The sequence below is a fragment of the Cavenderia fasciculata genome (genome assembly GCF_000203815.1).
Source record: "Cavenderia fasciculata unplaced genomic scaffold Scf_ET2XIPL01COFD4-5, whole genome shotgun sequence".
Taxonomy (NCBI): domain Eukaryota; phylum Evosea; class Eumycetozoa; order Acytosteliales; family Cavenderiaceae; genus Cavenderia; species Cavenderia fasciculata.
Window position 1 is genome coordinate 1,017,208 of NW_004457695.1, and position 19,656 is coordinate 1,036,863.

Sequence of the window (19,656 nt, forward strand, 5' to 3'; positions counted from 1 at the left end):
TCAGTGGTATGGATTACGAATGATTAATAGAATGATTCTGAATCATTCTTGTTTATCTATTTAATACATACATACATACATACATACAAACACATATATTGATATATATATATATATATATATATATATATAACAATCATAAGATATAGTTAACTTTTAACAATGAAAGATTATGAGACTGTTGTTTTAGATGGCAGTGGTAGCGACAATGACAGTGATACTAACAACAACAACAACAACAACAACCAACAAGATACATATAATGGAGTAATTATTGATGACTCGAATAATCATCATCGAATGATAACTGGTGGTGGTGGTAGATGTCCAATGTTGATGAATAATAGTAATCTTAGTCTAAGCAATACAAATACAATAGAATTAAATATAAATACGAATAATAATAATAATGGCAACGAACAACCAACATATAAAACATTTTTAAAATTACACAGATTAAATCATAATATAACATACTCTAATATCATTGGAAGTTATCTGGCATCATTCCTTTCCATTTGTTTCTTTGTATTTATCAATGTCGCTCAACCAATCATCATTACAAATATATTTCATTTAGATCAAGATAATCAAGGTAATTCAAAAAAGAATAAATCAATCAATCAATCAATCTCGACGGACTTTGACTAACCTAACTTTATATACATTTCAATTTAGGTGCAATTAGTGGAGATTTAACATTTTATAATGAAATTGTTATATTGGCAACAAGTCATATGTGGGGATTACTAAGTGACCGATTTGGAAGAAGAATTGTATACTGTATGGGAATGTTGTTGATGGGTGCTGGTTTGGTGATTTATCCATTTGCAGAGGTGTATTATCAATTGGTTTTGTTTAGAGCTGTATTTGCTTTGGGTGCTGCTGCTGCTTCGAGTATGATATCAGCTGTTTTGGGCGACTATGTGGTCTTTGAAGACAGACCATTTGCAAGTGGATTGCTTGGTTTGTCGGCTGGTTTTGGTGCAGTGTTTGGATCATTGGCGTTGCTCAAGATGCCAGACTTTTTGGAACAGAGTGCTTCAATGAGTGTGACGACTGCGACTCAGGTGACATATGCCACAACTGCTGCGATGGCGTTGGTTGGTGCGATAGCACTGTGGTTTACATTGCAACCAAAGGCAACTATATGCAACATCAACACGGTGATTGATCGTGGTATATCGTCGTATGGACAACCACTATTTACCGAGCATGTCAAACATATATACGGGTTGGCAAGAGAAGGTATTTTGGCTGCCCGTAACCCTATCCTTTCAGTTGCCTATGGTAGTGGGTTTTTAGCTCGAGGTGATAGTGCTATTGCAACTACATTCCTCTCACTTTGGATTTACTCTTACGACCTCAACGTCAATGGTGGAAACAAAGCAGCTGCACTTGCCAAGTCTGGAACGATCACTGGTATTGCTCAAACTTGCGGACTGGTATTTGCACCCATCGCAGGTCTATTGGCAAGCAAGATTGGTCGTCTCCGTGCAATGGTGTTGATTGCTGCTTTTGGAGCACTTGGTTATTTCATCTTGGCATTTAGCGACAGTCCTCTCACACCACTCTTTCTCGTTGCATCGTGCATCATTGGATGCACAGAGACTGGTATGGTTGTCTCATCAACCGCCCTCGTTGCTCAAGAATCCCCTGCCAATTGTCGTGGATCAGTCGGTGGAATATTCTCACTCTTTGGTGCAGTCGGCATTCTCGTTGCTGCCAAGATTGGTGGTATTTGGTATGACCATTGGAACGGGTTCCCATTTGCTCTTTTTGGAGGTTTCAGTATAATCTTGGTTATCTGGGGTATCGTCGTCGAAATCTATGTCACCATCAAGAAAAATAGAGGTGAAAAGATTCCAAATGATTCCTCATCTTTGGTCGAAGAGGATCAAGACCAAAATCCACTTTTGTCAAAACTAAAATAAAAGTTTATTTTATTTATATAATATTTAAAAAAAAAAAGAATATGATTATCACCTCGTGAAGTGGTAGGCACTCTATTGGATGTCTAAATCCGTGTGCGCTATACAGAAATATTTTGTTAAAATAATAATAACAAACACTTGTTATAAAAACATTTTATTCTTTTTTAGGGTATTGTTATAATTTTAGTGTTGGCATGGATTCGTTTAGAATTGAGTGTCAATCAATCATGGTCGGTATGATTTAGACATCCAATAGAGTGCCTACCACTTCACCGAGGTTTTCACCTGCTGTTTGGTAGTCTTGAACCTTCCAGGCATTAACCAAGTTCTTGAATTCGGTGGTCAAGTTGGCCTTCTTGTGGATGATGTTGATGACTTCCTTGGCAATGACTTCGATGATACCATCAGCACCAGAGGACAATTGGGCAGCAATTGATTCGATTTGTTGGATGAGTTGTTCGACACCACAGGTAGAGAAGATGGTTGGGATGGCTTCGAGACCTTGACCGAGATCGGTGATACCGGCACCAATGTCAGAGACAGAGAGCTTCTTGAAACCGGTAGAGATCAAAGATACACCGTTTTCAAAGTCGTCGAGGGTGGCAACGTATTGTGAAATGCAGGTGGTGGCGTTTTCATTCAAAGAGATTTCCAAACCTTCGGCAAAACCGAGGACAAAGGCACCAATGTCAGTTGGAACAGACTTGATGTTGTTCTTGGCATAGGCAGAGTTGATGGCCAAAAAGGCAATAAAGCAGAATAAAATGAATTTCATTTTTCTATAAAAAGATGAGGAGGAAAGTAAAGGTGAAGATGAAGTAGTGTATAAGTAAGAAATGTGATCATTTAAATCATTGGCACGGGAGGAAGCGTAGTGCAACGACCAACAGTGCAGTGGCTGTTGGGTGATACCAAAAAAAATTAAAATAAAAAAAAATCCCTTTTTAAAGTTCCAAGGAGATTTTAAAACATTTGAAATATCCCCTCCTTCGGGATTACAACACACAAATTTGTTGTTTTGTTTTCGTAGTGGTTTTCAAAAGATGATGGACTCGAGAGATAGCTTTGCACTCTCTTTTGTTTAAAAAGATCACTACTTTCTTTTTTTGAACAAAAGGAGGTGGGTTGGGTTGTGGGCGTCGATTTCTTTTTAAAAGACATAATTGATGACTAAATCCTTGATCGCGTTGTTGATGACACAAATCTACCCGAGAATTCTCTCTAAAGTGTCGCTATAAAATACTGTTTTCGAAAATGTAATCTGCAGACAGAGTTGTCACATGTGATTGACAACTTTCGTCGTAGGTATCTTATGTTTGTCATCTGCTGCTGTTGTGTTTTGTTGTTGTTCTTTTTGATGATGATGTGAAATACTCGTCTATTATATTATTTGATTAAACATACTTATAAAAAGTGTTGTTTTGTTGTAATATTTTTTTGATGAACGTGACACCCTTTAGAAAACAGTGTTGTTGGGGTGTGTCGCGGTCAACCAACAAACAAAATTCAAAAAAAATTAATTTTTTAAAACTGGGAAAAAGTACTTGAAAATTCAGCTATGAGATGGAGATCATAGGAAGAGATAAATAAAGAGATAAATATAGATATTGAGAAAAGATAATTTATTTTAGTCAATATCTATATTTATGCAATGAACTTTATTTGATTAATTTTAATAATTATTGTTAATATTATGATTATTTTTAGGAGAGATCAGAAATAAATGGATATTTAAAGGGTACCTTATATATATCCAAAGTAGTAGCTGACTGTAAATAATATTATACCACGATTGAACTGGGTATGCAAAATTAAATACAAATAGAAAAAAAAATAGTTTGTTCATTCGTTTTTTTTTTGTGATCATTCACATCTGACAGCGACAATCTATTGATTTATCTACTTTTTTGTTATTAGTTTTAAAGTACTTTATAACTATAGTTATATACATTACATATATAGAAGAATGATAAGATCATTTATGATGAGTGGAAACACTACAAAGCGAGTAGTAAACAATATCTGTAAAAATAGTATAAAGACATCTTCAGCATCTTCAACATCATCATCATCATCATCGACATATAGCACAAGCAACAGTTTTTTTAACAATGCTGCACCATCTACTTCATCTTCTTCATCACCAACTTCATCACCATCATTTCAATCCAAATATCAATCGACATCACTCACCACTACTATAGCAAATAATAACAACTTGGTTGTCAGACGTTCATCAAGAATGGCTGGAAATCCACTCGAACTTTGTCAATTCCTTTTAGATGATGGAGGTACGTGAAAAAGACACGACGCGACGATAACAAACAAGACATGTCAACTATACATATTATCTAACCACTATCGTGTGTTGTTAACAAACATTCACTATGACCATTTATACTAATTCACAGTCTAACACTTACCTATACATACTACTCCAACCAAACCAACCAACTATCAAATGTGACTCAATGAAATGGAATATATATATTATATAAAAAAAAACTTAGATGGTACTTAATCCCTTCTCCATAATTATGTAATAAAAAAGTTTTAATCTAATCACTAATCAATCACTTTCTTCTACTTTTTGTTAACATAATTATTAATAGATGGTGATTGATTTCGAAAAAAATATGAAACAAAAGAAAATAAACACTAAAAGAATGATGATTACTGATCGGTAATTCATGTTACACCTATCCGACATGTATATATATATATGTATTTTTGGTTATTTATTTTGTAGAGCAGAAATTACAAAACAACCAACTGTAATATCATCAATCTTTCCACCCTTTGTCGAGTTTCTTGAAGCAATGGGCGTTGAAACAGTGGTATCAGTCGATTTCTTTTTGGCCAATTCCATCAAGTGTCCAAAAAAGGATTCTATAGATTCCACCTTTTTGATAGCCTCTAATATCTCCTCATCAAATATATTATCGAAAAATCCATCCGTACCAATCACAACTATATCGTTTTCCAATACATCATGTTCCATATAAGTTCCAGATGTTGGTTTATCTTGACTTCCTTGTCCTAATTGAAATGGATGATTTGGTTCTAAAAGTGAGATAAAGAGATAGATATTAATACATTTATATTTGATTTGATTATTATCTATTTTTTCTTTTTCCATACTATGAGTTTGTTCAATAGATCTATGTACAATTTTATCTTTTCTAATTAGGACAAAGGAAGAATCACCAACTAGACCACTATACATTTTAGAAGATAAAAGTTTTAAAATACAGATTGTAGAGGAGCCAGGAGTGCTGAGTGATTGAGTATATGATTGATCGATGAGTTCGAATGGTTTAAAACATGGATAATTGTTGACTAGTTTGTGAGAGGTTTTCATTAGACTACGAGAGTATTCGCCCGGATCGACACCCACCGAACGCCAACTCCCAACACCATCGGCGACACCAACCGCCGTATAATCTGCCGACAAAAAGTAGGAATCTTCACACATATTGGGTTGTTTGCCAATTGAATTGATCAATCCTTTGAAATAATATTTCCTCGTATTATTAATTACATTTCCAACTATACTATTTTGATTGTTTTGATCTGCTGACTCTATTAGTAAATTAATTATATTATTTATATTATTTTGATTATTATTATTATTATTATTTATATTATTTGTATTTGTATTTGTTGTAGTATTATTATTATTATTGTTGGCGGTGGTACTGATGCCACCATTTAATGTGAAAGTTAGTTTGATAGAAGGTCGACCATTTATAGTTAGATAAACAGTTGATGGATCGTTTGTCATTGTAGTATCGATATTGATGACTGATGTATTTTGTTGTTGTTGTTGATGTTGATTGCCACTTATTATACTACTGGTCAATTTACTTGTAGTTGGTGATGTTCCATTTAAATTTGTATTATTACTATTGTTATTGTTATTGTTGTTTGGTACCATTAATGATGATAGATGTGTAGTATTTGAGTGTAATAGTGGTGTAGGTGTAGTCGTAGTCGTTGTCATTCCACTTTGATGATGATGATGACTACCACTAGGTGATAATGGAACGATAGTTGTATTTGACCGTGTCATCATAAACGGTACAGTTGTTGTCGATGTTGTTGCCGATGCAGCAGCTGTCGCCGATCTACCACCAGATGCAGAGTCTACCAAACCACCAAGACTATGTTGTCTTTGAAGATGAGGTGGAGAATCCATTCCTTTCTCTCAATCTCTCTCTATCTATCTCTCTTTTGTGTGATATCTCTTTTATATTATCTTCTTTTGTGTATAACTAACTACTTTGAAACACAAAAGCAAAATGGTTGCAAAGATATGATTATTAAAAAAGAAAAAAAAGGTACCACAAATTTAATTTAATTTACTCTTTCCTTTCTTTTATTAATATTATAATAGCTAGCTATGACTAATCGTAATAATAATAATACTAATATAATGTCAATAGTAGAAGTAGAAATAAAGTTTTCATTCAATGAAGAGATTAAACAATCAATCATAGAGAGATGTACATCATTTGGAGGTGAAAAGACATTTGTTGACAAGTATTGGGATCATCCAACACTCTACAGTCTGTCTTTGAGCAATATATGGTTACGTCAACGTGATAATCGATGGGAATTAAAGATACCACCAACCCAACTACAAGATATAAATAATAATAATAATAATAATAATAATAATAACGACTATAATTCAAATCTATCAACATATCAAGAGATTGAAGATCCAAAAGAAATATTAAATGTTTTAGTAAACTTGAAATATTTATCTTCTTCTTCTTCTTCTTCTTCCTCTACTTTTACTTCTTCATCTACTTCTACTCCAGATGAAATATTAAAGAAAAGATTAGAGGATAGTGGGATGAAAGAGTATGCGACGATAAAGACGATAAGAACCAGCTATCTTTTGACAATCGAGTTGGATACTTTTACAGTGGTGTTTGATCAAACCGAGGGATCGTTGAACGATTATCAAGTCGGTGAGTTGGAGTTGTTGGTAGAGGTACCTCTAACTGCCACCGATTCAGAAAAGCAATCGGCGCATAAAGATGCCAATAACAAGGTACTACTATTGGCAAAATTACTTGGTGTCAACCAAGGTGACACAAACATGAAAAAGCAAAGAGCAAAGATTGAAGAGTATATTAGAATCAATTTACCCGACCACTGGAATGCTCTTGTCAATAAATTTAAGTTGCAAAAGTAAAGGAAGGATGTTTAGCATCACAGTGTGCATGTGTGCTCGCTCGCTTTGAACAAGTCGTCGATCTGCAATCAATCAATCAACCACATAAAGTTGTTATTGACAGTGAATAACAACCAAGTCTAATCTAGATTGTCAACGATCAATTAGCTGAATGGTCTAACGATGATCATTTCACTAAGTTCAGGTTGTGGTCACGTGAGTGACTCCACCAAATTGATTATTTTCGCGCGAGTCGACACCGTGTCAATCAAAAAACCCATTTTTCACTCAAGTAACGATCGGTATCCCGATCAAAAACCCTTCCCACTACCGACCGACCTCTGCAGATGTGCCACACACACAAAGGTTTAACAATATGATAATAATAATATCCCAATAATAATAATAATAATAATATTAATTTAATGACAATTCCAAAATACAAACATATAAATACTTGTGGTCCACAACACTTTTTAAATCATTCAATCAATCAATCAATCAAACAATCAAACAAACATATAATAATAATAATAATCTTTATTACTACAATCAATTAAAATGACTTCATATTCTCTCAATTTTAGTTTCACTCAGGCTGGTTTGGCTGCTATCGCCTCAGCCCAAGAAAAAGTCTGTGTAGTTAAATCTGTAAACGGTCAAGTCTCCAATGTTGTTTGGGTAACCTTTAAGCCATTTGCTCGTATGTATAAATTTATACTCAAAAAAAAAGATAATTAAATAAAACTATAAATCCAACTTTTTTTAATTAATCTATTTATTACTTTTTACATTAGAAAATCAAATCTCGTGGAAAGAGGAGTATGGACTCTACGCAAGTAGCACTCAAATCCAAAACGGTGCCACTATTAGCCGTCTTTCTACCTTGAAGGCCGCTGCCAAGGGACACCAATACCCATTCAACAGCTCTGGTTTCTTTGACCAAGCCGACTCTGTCTCTGTCACTTCATACGGTCTTGTCAACAACTATGGCGAACCATTGACCTTTGGTCTCACCCAATCAGCTCTTATCAACGGTGTCCAAGTCGACTCTGAATTAAATGCCACCACCGTCCTTGGAAACCAAACCGCTGAATACACTCCAATTGTCACACTCTCTGTCTTTGTTCAATCACAACAAAACAATGGTTCAGTCATCTCTTCCATTACCAGTCAATCTCTCACCCTTACCTATACCTCTGATACCACAAAGGCTGTCTTTTATGATGACAACTCGAATTCCTTTGTCGAGGGAAATCTTCCAAACTAAATCAAAATAAATAAATATATTATAATATTTAATAATAATCAATAAATTAATCATCATTACTCCTATACAAACAATTGTGTAAGAAGAGGTAGATCTACCTTTTTTTTGTATTCCTGAATCCGGAATGCTCAGAAGATTTCGGGGTTGCAGATTTTTCAAAAAAACCTAGTGTCTGAATTTTCGTCTGGAACCGCGCTTCAAGAATAAGCACGTTACTTTTTGGATTTCCATGTATGAGCGATACGAGCCAAGACTACTCATTCTCAGAATCAATTTCAATTCAATATAAATAGCAATGAAAATTCATCATTTTAATATCATCAAATTCAAAACAATACAATTAAACAAACAACAAACAAATAATTATTTAAATCAACTACTACTACAACTATTAAAAATGTCATCAAATATCAGAACAAACTTGGAAGCTATCATCAAGGGTATTCAAGAACACAAGATTCTTGAAGTCTTTGAAAAGTATTATCATGCAGACATTGTGATGTTTGAAAAGGGGGATTCAACCAATCGTATCGGAAAGGATGCCAATAGAAAGGCTGAAGAAGGTTTTGTCAATAATGCAACTATCCATGAAGCTAAAGGTATATTAAATTATTCACAAAACAATCCTATTCATTTTACCAATATTCTAATATTCTTCTTTCATAAAAGTATTAAAGGTTCTTGTCGATGGTAACAATAGTGCCTATGAAATGTATATGGACTTTACATATGGTGGTCACAAGGTTCAAAAGACTCAATGGGCTCTTCAAGAATGGAAGGATGGTTTGGTTATCAAGGAAGAATTCTTCTAAATATATATAGATAAAAAAGATATTTCCCCTGTACATTCAATCAAAAAGATTTATCTTGATTGTATAATAAATAAATAAATAAATCAATAAAAAATAAAAAATTTCATCAATACTAGTATTTTTCCCTCCAATTTTCTCAATCGATCATTTCTTTAAAAATAATATCTTTAAAATGGATATATTATTAATTAGAATTAAATTGTATATTAGGAGCAATACGAGGTTCGTATTCTAAAAAAGAAATTAATTAACCCAATTTCAAAAAACAATATCATTTTTTAGTGATCTTCGTGCACCCCGCACAAAACAGTATTGCGAACAGATCGGAGTGGTTTCAACGTGACAAGCAACCAACAACACAACGATGTAAATACCCAACAATATACCCAATCGAATGGGTTTTGTCAAGATCGTTTAGAAATGAGACCTATCACAATCGGGTTGGGAATCGGTTTGGTGTCTGAGTCGACTGTTGAAGGCCAAGTCTATCAAAGGTCAGCCTCAAGTATAAATAGAGGTCAAACAATACCTATTTCATATCATCAAATCAAATCAAATAATAATAATAATAATCAATACTACCTGTTAATTCAACTTGTTAAACTAAAACAAATCAACTTAAACTTCAACTTTAAAAATGTCCAACTATTCACTTAAATTCTCATTCACACAAGCAGGTCTTGCAGCACTTCATTCATCACAACAAAAAGTATGTGTTGTCAAGTCTGTCAATGGTCAAGTATCCAATGTTGTTTGGGTTACCTTCAAACCATTCTTGTCCAATAGTTTAGATTGGAAAGAGGAATATGGACTCTACTCAAGTAACACTCAGATCCAAAACGGTGCAACCATCAGTCGTATCTCTACACTAAAGTCAGCCAGCAAGACACACCAATATCCATTCAACAGTGCCGGTTTCTTTGATCAAGCCAATGGTGTATCTGTCAAATCATACGGTCTAGTCAACAACTATGGTGAACCACTTACCTTTGGTCTCACTCAATCAGCACTTATCAACGGTGTACAAGTAGACAGCGAGCTAAATGCCACAACAGTTCTAAACAACCAATCAGCTGAATACACACCAATAGTAACACTATCAGTCTATGTAGCTGCGTCATTCAACAATGGTTCAGTCATCTCTTCCATTACCAGTCAATCTCTCACCCTTACCTATACCTCTGATACCTCAAAATCTGTCTTTTATGATGACAACTCGAATTCCTTTGTCGAGGGAAATGTCTCAAATTAAACTAAATAATTAATTAAATAAATAAATATTTATTATTAATTTAGTTAAAATCTAAAATCCATATATATATATAAATATTTCAACAATATCAATTAATTTAGTTTGAATTATTATTATTTATTTATTTAATTATTTAATTTTGTATACATGTAAAATATTTACACAAATGAATTTACTTTTACTTTGAGTTTCATTTTAATTTAAAGATGGCATAACGAAATAACCAGTTGAAGAACCACCAGATTGAGAAGTTAATTCAAAACAGAAACCAGTAGTTTTGACCTTGTCGAGATTGACAATGGCAAAGGTTTGGAGTTCGAAATCTTCATTCTTGGCAGAGTAGTTTTTGACTGGGTACTTGGAGATACCTTCCTTTTTGGCCTTGTAAGCGAGTTGGTTGAGTACTCTTTGGTCGAAATAGTAGGTGGTGCTTCCATTAAAGTTGCAAGAGAGGACAACGTTGATTTGTTTGTAGTTGTCGAGCTTCTTGACAACGGTAACCCAACCACGAGCCTCTGAGTGGATATTGTCGACACTTTGGAAGTAGACGACTGGGTCGCTTTCGCCCACATACTTTTGTCTCCACTTGAGGGTGGCGAGAACTGGGTATTCGGTCTTGTTACGGTAGACGGCTGGCAAAGAGATGCTGTTTTGCTTGTCGTCGACAACTACGATACGGATCTCGAGTGGATCTGGTAAATGACGAGAGGAACGACGCATCTTGTCGGCGAAACGGTATGGCAAAGAGATCTTGGTGTTGATGGACAACTTGAAAGTGTCACGGGCATCGATTGGGATTGGAACAGCCTCCCAACGCCAGTTGTAGTTGTAGACACCATTCTTGACACCAAAGTAGGCTGGTACTGGTTGCCAGGTACCTTCCTTGTCCTTGTACTCGGCAGACACCTTGGTGAGGGTGACCTTGGACTCGGTGGTGTTGGTGATTTGCAAGTCGGTGTAGTAAAAGTTAGAGGTTGCGTTGTTTTGGTACCAACCGTGTTCGGTACGGATGACATCGACCTGTTCGAAACGGATACCGCTTGGAGAGGTGACGTTAAAGTATGATTCTGGGGCACCACCATTACCACCGTCGGTGGTGGTATAGTCCAAGTCATAGTCTGGGAACGATTCACCGGCCTTGACCAACTCGGGGAATACAACATTCTCTTCGACGGTAGTGTCATAGGCAGTTTGAACCAAAGTGACATCACCCTTTTCAATCTTTTTGTTGGCAGTCTTGAGACCGATCAACTTGATCTCTGGACGACCGGCCGACTCGACCTTGATCTCAACTTCAACTTGTTGGACGACCGAGTTGGCAACGACAAAGTATACCTTGGCATAGTTGACACCCTTTTCATAGAGTGCGACCAATTGCTTGCCGTCCTTGACAAATGCAGACAAATCAGAATAGTCAAACAATTCGAGTCTGATCAATTCCTTGCCCTTGTTGACTGCAATATACAAATTGTTACGAGTATTTGATCCAACTCCAACAGATAAAGTTTCATCATTTTCATAATTTACAACATTTACAGATTCAAATAATGTCTTACATAATCTAAAAGAAAAAGAAAATTAAGAAAGAAAGAAAGAAGAGAGAAAAAGAAGTATTAGTAACAATAAATAGTAGATAGATAGAGTCATTTGTAAATTCGCATACTTGTATTGTTCAGCCTTCCATGAATCAAAATCTACAGCTACGAGGTAATCATCGTCTTTGAGGATATCTCCAATAGCAGCATGTGGTGAGATAAAGAAACCATCAGATGTACGCAACTCTGAAAATATGAGGTCTTCACTGGAAGAGTTGTATGGAGCAAAACGTGTTGCAATGTCTTTGAGTAAACGACTAACCTTGTCGTCAACATTACCAGATGGTAATACAAGCTTATTGTCCTTCCATGTAATTTTGAATCTCATTCTATAGATAGATAGATATATGTATTTATGTGTATTATCTAGTTGATAATAATAATAATGATTGTTGACTGCTTCTTAAACTTTATTGTCTCAAGAACATTAATTGCAAATTATCAGATAAGTCAGTAAAAAAAAAGAAAATAAAAATCTGTCTCATTAGAGTTCTCACTTGTTTCTTGTTTGTCCAATTTTAGATTTTTATAAACCGACACGTTTGTATAAATATCTCATATCTTTATTATTATGACTCTAGATCACAAGTTTGTTAAACTATAGATGAGATGAGATCATCACTGACTGTGATGGTATTCAAACTTTAAAAGACAACGTTATCAACTATACCTCATAGGTTGTTTTTGGTAGGACTGGGAGTGTCCATATGATTTTTTGATAAATTGACTGGAAATGTATTAATTATTTTATTATTATTTTTTTTTTATGTACACTCTAGGGGCCATTACCATTCTTCTGGAAAAAATATAAAGATGGATTTTAAAATTTAAATAATAATATTATTATTTATGATAAGTTGTCAATAATCAAAAAAGTTGTTTTTTTTTTTTTTGTTACTATTTGTCATCTTCTTCCATTTGCGTAGATTCGTCTTTGTCCTGGTCTTGATCATCTAATGAAATATCATCATCATCATCGTCGTCATCACTATCATCCTTTTTAAAACCTTCAACAAGAGGTTGTAAAAGACGATTTCTAAAGAGTGTATTGACAACATCAGAAACACCACAAACTAAAGAGACTTTCCTTTTTGTTTCTTCTTTGTTAACGTCTTGGATATTAACTAATCCACATGATGATACTGAACTAAAAACATCGAAAAATTCGTTCCTATTTAAATCCATATGAAAAATGTCAATAAGAGTTTTTGATTGATGGTGTTTTCGTCTATTTTCTTTCCAAAAAAAATAATATTTGTTTTAAGTTCATTTCTACTTTTAGACTTACTTATTTACTGGTTTGATATTAATCGATTTACAATTTGATATATAATTTTGGTGTAACTATAAATTTATATGATTAATAATGACTATTTTACTTTTTTTTTTTTCTTTTTTTTTTGACATACAATAGTAAAAATCATTTCCAAAGGACATGATAATAAAGAAATTAATAAAAGTTGAGAATGAAGAGGTAATTGAATAATAGTATCAGGAAATGAATTATCAAAATAGGAATCCATAATCTTTGATACATCATCCAAAGTACAGATACTACCACTTTCTGGTAGTTTTGATGGATCTTCTCTAAATTCTATTCTTTTTTGTTCCAATGCAGTTCTACAAATCTCCAATGCCAATCTAATATCACCACGTCTCTTTTCTATTCTCTTTGCAATAAATTGTAATGCTTCATCTTGAAAGGCATCTTCATAGTCGTCTGTTACACTTTCTATTCTGTTTTTTAGAATTTGATAGATCTGATCCGACTTGTAAGCTTCAAAATTTAAATGTGCAGGTTTCTTTTGTTTCTTTGATAATCTTGGCATTGATTTCTCCAACAAGTCCAAGTCGTTGGCTATTCCAATCAATATTAATTTTGAATCCTCTTCAAATGGCCATTCAAATAATTTATATATTACTGTATTATGTCTTGAAATTAATGAATCTACTTCATCTAAAATTACACAACTTCAAAAAATTAAAAATAAATTAAATTAATATATCAAATCTATTTGTTTTGTTTGTTTTGTTACTTACAACATTTTTGATTCTTCTGGATCACAAATTGTTTGTTGAATTTTGGATACCATTTCACTTTGTCCAGGTGTTTTCTTTTTTTTTGGTTTACATAGTGTATTATGTAATTCTGTATATATGTTTGCTGGGTCTTGCATTCCCATACAATTGAAAAATAAAGTTGTACATTTCTTGGAAAAAAAATAAATAAATAATTAAAAAGTTAGCAAAGTAGTAGAGGGGAAACAGATAATTAAATATGTATCCACAATATATTATACATACCCTTTTAGGAATAGAGTTTATTCTATTTAAAGCAGTTAATGTTTTACCAGTACCTGGTTGTCCAGATACATAAAGAGCACTTCCTTGATTAGTCTTTATACAACCACTTATGAAATCACTAATAAACTTTTCTTCCTTGTGTCTAGCAGGCACCATATTGTCATGACAAATAGATGTATGCAATGAAAAGGCTTTGACCAACTCTACTAAAAAGTCATCTTCATCCTTTATACTCATTCTCTCTCTAGATACTCTACTACAAACTATGACTATTTACTATTGATTGATTGATTGATTGATTGAATGAATGAATGTATGTAAAGTTAAAGTTAAAGTAATTAAAGAGAGTTGACCCTGTTCGTAGTCACCCGACGACGTTGATTCACAAGTGATTGGTTGGTTGATTGAATTGATTAATGTATGTAGATAATACTATTAAATGTGTGTATATTATAATATATATAATATGTAATATTATTATATTACTATTGATAAAAAATAAAACTATAGTGTAATGCGAATGTTTGCTCGCTGCAGATGCGGCCAAAAATTAAATTAAAAATATTTTGTTTTACTTCTCTTTCTTTTTTTTTTTATCTTTGAATAATAATAATAACTACTATTTTATTGAATGATAGAATAAGATGATTTCTTATTATTTTTAGACAACTTTTTTAATTTTCTAGTTAATCTAAATACAAAGAAACCAAATGAAGGAAAGAGAGTGGTGATTGCCATGATAAAACCAGCCATGTAAGAGGTAGATGTAACAATGGCAGATGTAAAAGTACAACTAATAGAACCAGACATAAAGATGAATTGAGGATTCTCAACATCCTTTTGAAAGTCTATAAATGAAAAGATGGTCATCAGAGGAAATACAAATACAAGAGCCCAGAAAATAGTCATTGGTACCGAATGATTCTTTTTGTTCTTGGCAAAGCATTTATAGATAGAGATAAAGATGATGGCAACACCGCCGAGTGATGCTGATATCCACATCATGGCCGATAGGAATCTGGTCAATTCAATCATCTTGGACGGTGTAACAGAGTAAATGAGATAGGCAATAGCATTGAAAAACAAGCAATTGCCATCACCACTGGTCATGTTGTATTGTTGTGGTTCGAATGGTAGATCCTGTTGAGAGTATCCACAGTTGGTAACACCTGCTCCTGCCCAAGACCCTACCTCATCTTCTGTCACTTCATAATCTTCCAAAAGATAGTTGGTCTTTAAATAGATGGTTTGGTTATAGTTTGGATTAGTATATTGTCCTCTACAATACAATGTTATAGTTGATTCTGTTTGATACCAATAACCTATAGGTAAGGTACAACAACAAAAAAAATAATATTAAAAGTGAATGTGAAAATTAAGGGATAAGTATCTAAATCAGTTATTATTATTATTGTTTACATCATTTACCATACTCATGGCTGATATCGTAAACAAGACCGCTACTACACACACTGCTATAAATTCTATAATCACTATTTTAGAGAAATAACATCCTCCAACTTTTGATGAAGTTGTCATCTCTCTCTCTTCTTTTTTACTACTTGTAGATAGAGATAGTTTTATTAAATTATCTGTTGTTGAATGGGTGTATGACAATGAAGCGAGTGAGAGAGAGGGTGAACATCTGTGGACAAAGATATTTCCATTTCCTCCGATTCTCTGCCTACGTGGTCAATCAACTTTTTGCCCCTTTTTTTTTTAAACTATTGGGATAGATAGAATGATTGGTTTCATACTTTGAGAAAAGATGTAAGGGATAGACAACTTGCACGAACAACAAGACAAGATGATGGATCATCAATTCATTCGAGTTTAGGAGTTTCCCCTTAATTCATTTCAAAGGTAACAATCCCAAACTCGAATGAATTGATGATATCTCTTGCAAATACTTTTCCATTGATTAAAGATTCGAGAGATAAACCTAATAGTTTAAATTAAAGAAAATTGTTATTATTGTTATAATTGTTGATTAGTTTTTGATTGTATCAAAAGCTTCAACCATTTCGAGCAGAAGTTCTTGACCTCAAGATACCAAACAACCAATTTAATAGTTTGATGTGATCCTTGTTGAGAACCACTGCACGCTTGGTATCATTGTGAATCCAGTAATAGACGTTGTCAATGTGTACCACATCTTCTCTAATCTTCATCTTTGAAAACCAGTTCGATGTTGATACATCTTGCGATAAAGTGTAACTTTTGATGATTTCATTTAACAAATTACCAGACCACGGATTGTAAAATGAAGGAGTTCTTGAGAGATAGTCCGCCATACAATTCTTTTCGCCCTCAATAAATTGAGTTGAATAGTTATAACGGGATAAAAGATCACCCCATCGAACGTGACGACTATTACCAGAGTCTTGATATAGTCTAAAATGAACCATGTTCTTGTGATCGGTGTACAATATGAAAGGACGAGATCTAAGTAGATAGTCATACTTTTCGACTGCATGAACCACTGCCAACAACTCTCTATCCTTCGTATCATAGTTCTTCTGCGCAGAGTCGAACTTCCTGCTATCGAAAAGGATTGGTCGAAGACGCTTGTTATCGTCTTCTTGTGCAATCATTAGACCGCTGCCTACGTCCGACGCATCAGTATAGACATGAAAAGGACGGTCATAATGAGGATTCATCAATACCGTATCAGCGCAGAGTGCATTCTTTATGTCATCAAAATCCTTGATATCCGTTGGTGACAACTTTATCTTCTTCACTTTACCTTTAGTAAATTCCGACAGACGGTGAATTTGAGGACCAACATGACCCAGAAAATGACGATAAAAGTTGATGCTACCCAGAAAGCTTCTCATCTCGCTTATGGTTTGAGGAGGAGGCATAGTTAGGACGGCTTGAGCTATGTCATACAATGGCCTGATAGCTTTGTGACTAATCAGTGATCCCCCAAACGGAATCTGCTCGACGAACCAATGCATTTTAGAGGCATTTGCATAAACATAATTCTCTCTCATCGCGGTTAAAGTCTTATGTAACAATTTGACATGGAGATTGATGTCCTTTTTCATTGTATGAATATTGAGATCGTCGACGAATCTTTCGTAGTATTGTCGTTCTATAGCTTTCATAAGGATGGAACTAAACCATCTGTTGAATACTGCGGGTGCATTTTTCAAACCAAAGCACGCACGATTGTACATGTACTGTATACCTTCGAAAGAAAAGGCGGTGAATGGACGTGATGCTTCCACTAAATTGATTAAAAACATATTAATATGATTAAATGGTCCTAAATGAACAAAAGTTAATATGAGCTCATAGTATACTTACTTACCATTTTTTCGATATCAATACATTGTATGGTTGAAGAGGGCATCAGCTTGATGCCAGTTATGAGTATTTAATGTTTTGTTTCACTCATCTGTTGTATGACTCGATTGATATTATCCTATCTCATGCATGTTACATATATGTCTTCGCTTGCCTATCTCTACCCACTGAGTTATCTATACATCTGATATATGATAAATGTGTAACTTTCTTTTAACAAAGGGATTTGAGTTTCACAGGGAGCTTCTTGTCGTCCTTGAAAAACAATTAATTAATTTTTTTGTATTATTATTAATCATTTTTTAATTTATTGTAGTTTAAGTTTTGTTAAGGTTATATAGAAAGTAGAAAAAAAAAAGAAAAGAAAAGAAAAAGCGGTATATTATTATTATTAATTATTAATTATTAATTATTAATTATTAATTATTAATTATTAATTATTATTGTTTGTTTTTTAAAGTCTTGATTCATAAGCGGACCAAGATTGTTGACGATATTTAATAGCTTCTGATTTTGGATCGTTGGATTGGTAGATACCACGACCGACAATGATGACATCGGTACCCTTTTCCTTGATGACATAGTCTGGGGTGTTGTATTGTTGACCCATATTGTCACCCTTGCTATTGAATTGAATGCCTGGAGTCATCAAGACAAAGTTGTCTCCCATAGCCTCTAACTTTTCTTGGCAGATAAAGCCCAAGACAGCGTCGGCGTTTTGCTTGCCCATCTCGATCATTTGGTTTGTGTATTCGCCAACACACAATGATCCCTTGGACGACATTTGAGCGAGGATCAACAAACCTGCTCCTTTTTGCTTGAGACCGTCTCTAAATCCATCGATGATGGCTGGACCGGCAACACCATGCACAGTGACAGCATCGGCCCATTTGCTGATATTATAAACTCCATTTTCGTATTGATACTTTACAGTATTTCCAATATCTGCAAACTTTCTATCTTCAAAGATGATAAAGTTGTGTTTGGCAGCAATTGATTGTAATTGAGTGATAAAGTCTTGGTCGAAATCTTGGACGATATCAACATGTGTTTTGAGACAACAGATTTCGGATCCGATGGCTTCGGCGAGTGCGAGGATTTCGCTCTTGTTGACCAAGTCAACTGCGACGGCAAGGTTTGTCTTTTTGGATTCCATCAACTTGAAAAGCTTGACGGCAGCTGGGTTGGTGGCAAGAGTAACACGCTCGCCAAACGACTTGTGTACGAGCTTGGGTGCAACGGGCACCTGAACCGAGCGGTTTGCTTCGAGAAAGGCGCTGACGAGCTTGAGTGTCTCGCCGTCGAGTTTGCCAGCTTCAACAAGTGTGCTGATCAATTGTTCCATGGTAAAGATCGAGTGGAGACGTAATCCGTTGGCAGCGAGTGCTTGACGGGCACCTTGTTGACGATCGAGGAGTACAACAACGTCGGTGGTACGGAGACCGACCGATTTGAGGTCACGTACAGTCTCGAGCACCGAAGCACCGCTAGTAACGAGATCCTCAACGACGAGGACATTATCACCCTCTTTAAAGTGACCTTCGATGAGTTGCTTGGTGCCATATGCCTTGGCTTCCTTACGACGTACGACCATTGGCACATTATGAGCAATCGACATGCCAGTGGCAATTGGCAAAGCCGTGTAGGGTACACCGCACACGATGGTTGGCTTGTCGCTCGATGCCTTGACATCGGCATCAGCATACACCTTTCTGTACATCATATCTCCAATGGCAGCCAACAAGGGTGGTGAGCTAACAGTCACACGCAAATCAATATAGATCGGTGACATGATACCCGACTTTAACTTGAATTGTCCCAACTTGACTGCATTGATTTCATGTAACTTTAATACTAATTCCTTGATATCCATATTGTATAATATAATGACTGTGTCTTGTGTGTTGAGAGGCTACTAGTATGATGAAAAAAGTAAGTAAGATGAAAGATGAAGCAGACGAGTGATGCGATACAGTTAATGAACACACTACA

General features: G+C 34.7%; 11 protein-coding genes across 11 annotated transcripts; 5 read left to right on the forward strand and 6 right to left on the reverse strand.

The window, feature by feature from the left end:
- Window positions 1-162: 162 nt before the first annotated feature.
- On the forward strand, window positions 163-1,934 carry DFA_07981 (uncharacterized protein; the record flags this gene model as incomplete). Its single annotated transcript, XM_004355431.1, has 2 exons — window positions 163-595; window positions 679-1,934. 2 exons carry the CDS (start codon window positions 163-165, stop codon window positions 1,932-1,934), a joined length of 1,689 nt encoding a protein of 562 aa, XP_004355484.1.
- A 241-nt stretch (window positions 1,935-2,175) lies between these two features.
- DFA_07982 (uncharacterized protein) lies at window positions 2,176-2,709 on the reverse strand (the record flags this gene model as incomplete). The annotated part of the gene is made up of 1 exon (XM_004355432.1): window positions 2,176-2,709. The coding sequence occupies one exon, from the start codon at window positions 2,707-2,709 to the stop codon at window positions 2,176-2,178; it is 534 nt and encodes a 177-aa protein (XP_004355485.1).
- A 1,191-nt stretch (window positions 2,710-3,900) lies between these two features.
- On the forward strand, window positions 3,901-4,233 carry DFA_07983 (uncharacterized protein; the record flags this gene model as incomplete). The annotated part of the gene is made up of 1 exon (XM_004355433.1): window positions 3,901-4,233. One exon carries the CDS (start codon window positions 3,901-3,903, stop codon window positions 4,231-4,233), a length of 333 nt encoding a protein of 110 aa, XP_004355486.1.
- A 435-nt stretch (window positions 4,234-4,668) lies between these two features.
- On the reverse strand, window positions 4,669-6,132 carry DFA_07984 (protein phosphatase 2C-related protein; the record flags this gene model as incomplete). The annotated part of the gene is made up of 1 exon (XM_004355434.1): window positions 4,669-6,132. One exon carries the CDS (start codon window positions 6,130-6,132, stop codon window positions 4,669-4,671), a length of 1,464 nt encoding a protein of 487 aa, XP_004355487.1.
- A 237-nt stretch (window positions 6,133-6,369) lies between these two features.
- On the forward strand, window positions 6,370-8,389 carry DFA_07985 (uncharacterized protein; the record flags this gene model as incomplete). The annotated part of the gene is made up of 3 exons (XM_004355435.1): window positions 6,370-7,073; window positions 7,707-7,822; window positions 7,917-8,389. 3 exons carry the CDS (start codon window positions 6,370-6,372, stop codon window positions 8,387-8,389), a joined length of 1,293 nt encoding a protein of 430 aa, XP_004355488.1.
- Window positions 8,390-8,786: 397 nt separating this feature from the next.
- DFA_07986 (uncharacterized protein) lies at window positions 8,787-9,201 on the forward strand (the record flags this gene model as incomplete). Its single annotated transcript, XM_004355436.1, has 2 exons — window positions 8,787-8,988; window positions 9,059-9,201. The coding sequence occupies 2 exons, from the start codon at window positions 8,787-8,789 to the stop codon at window positions 9,199-9,201; spliced, it is 345 nt and encodes a 114-aa protein (XP_004355489.1).
- Window positions 9,202-9,838: 637 nt separating this feature from the next.
- On the forward strand, window positions 9,839-10,453 carry DFA_07987 (uncharacterized protein; the record flags this gene model as incomplete). The annotated part of the gene is made up of 1 exon (XM_004355437.1): window positions 9,839-10,453. One exon carries the CDS (start codon window positions 9,839-9,841, stop codon window positions 10,451-10,453), a length of 615 nt encoding a protein of 204 aa, XP_004355490.1.
- Window positions 10,454-10,648: 195 nt separating this feature from the next.
- DFA_07988 (uncharacterized protein) lies at window positions 10,649-12,376 on the reverse strand (the record flags this gene model as incomplete). Its single annotated transcript, XM_004355438.1, has 2 exons — window positions 10,649-12,014; window positions 12,117-12,376. 2 exons carry the CDS (start codon window positions 12,374-12,376, stop codon window positions 10,649-10,651), a joined length of 1,626 nt encoding a protein of 541 aa, XP_004355491.1.
- Window positions 12,377-12,945: 569 nt separating this feature from the next.
- DFA_07989 (uncharacterized protein) lies at window positions 12,946-14,589 on the reverse strand (the record flags this gene model as incomplete). Its single annotated transcript, XM_004355439.1, has 5 exons — window positions 12,946-13,219; window positions 13,337-13,392; window positions 13,458-14,019; window positions 14,089-14,258; window positions 14,353-14,589. The coding sequence occupies 5 exons, from the start codon at window positions 14,587-14,589 to the stop codon at window positions 12,946-12,948; spliced, it is 1,299 nt and encodes a 432-aa protein (XP_004355492.1).
- A 387-nt stretch (window positions 14,590-14,976) lies between these two features.
- Window positions 14,977-17,671, reverse strand: DFA_07990 (uncharacterized protein; the record flags this gene model as incomplete). The annotated part of the gene is made up of 5 exons (XM_004355440.1): window positions 14,977-15,674; window positions 15,786-15,997; window positions 16,231-16,294; window positions 16,406-17,623; window positions 17,665-17,671. The coding sequence occupies 5 exons, from the start codon at window positions 17,669-17,671 to the stop codon at window positions 14,977-14,979; spliced, it is 2,199 nt and encodes a 732-aa protein (XP_004355493.1).
- Window positions 17,672-18,118: 447 nt separating this feature from the next.
- On the reverse strand, window positions 18,119-19,537 carry pyr56 (bifunctional UMP-synthetase; the record flags this gene model as incomplete). The annotated part of the gene is made up of 1 exon (XM_004355441.1): window positions 18,119-19,537. One exon carries the CDS (start codon window positions 19,535-19,537, stop codon window positions 18,119-18,121), a length of 1,419 nt encoding a protein of 472 aa, XP_004355494.1.
- Window positions 19,538-19,656: the final 119 nt, after the last annotated feature.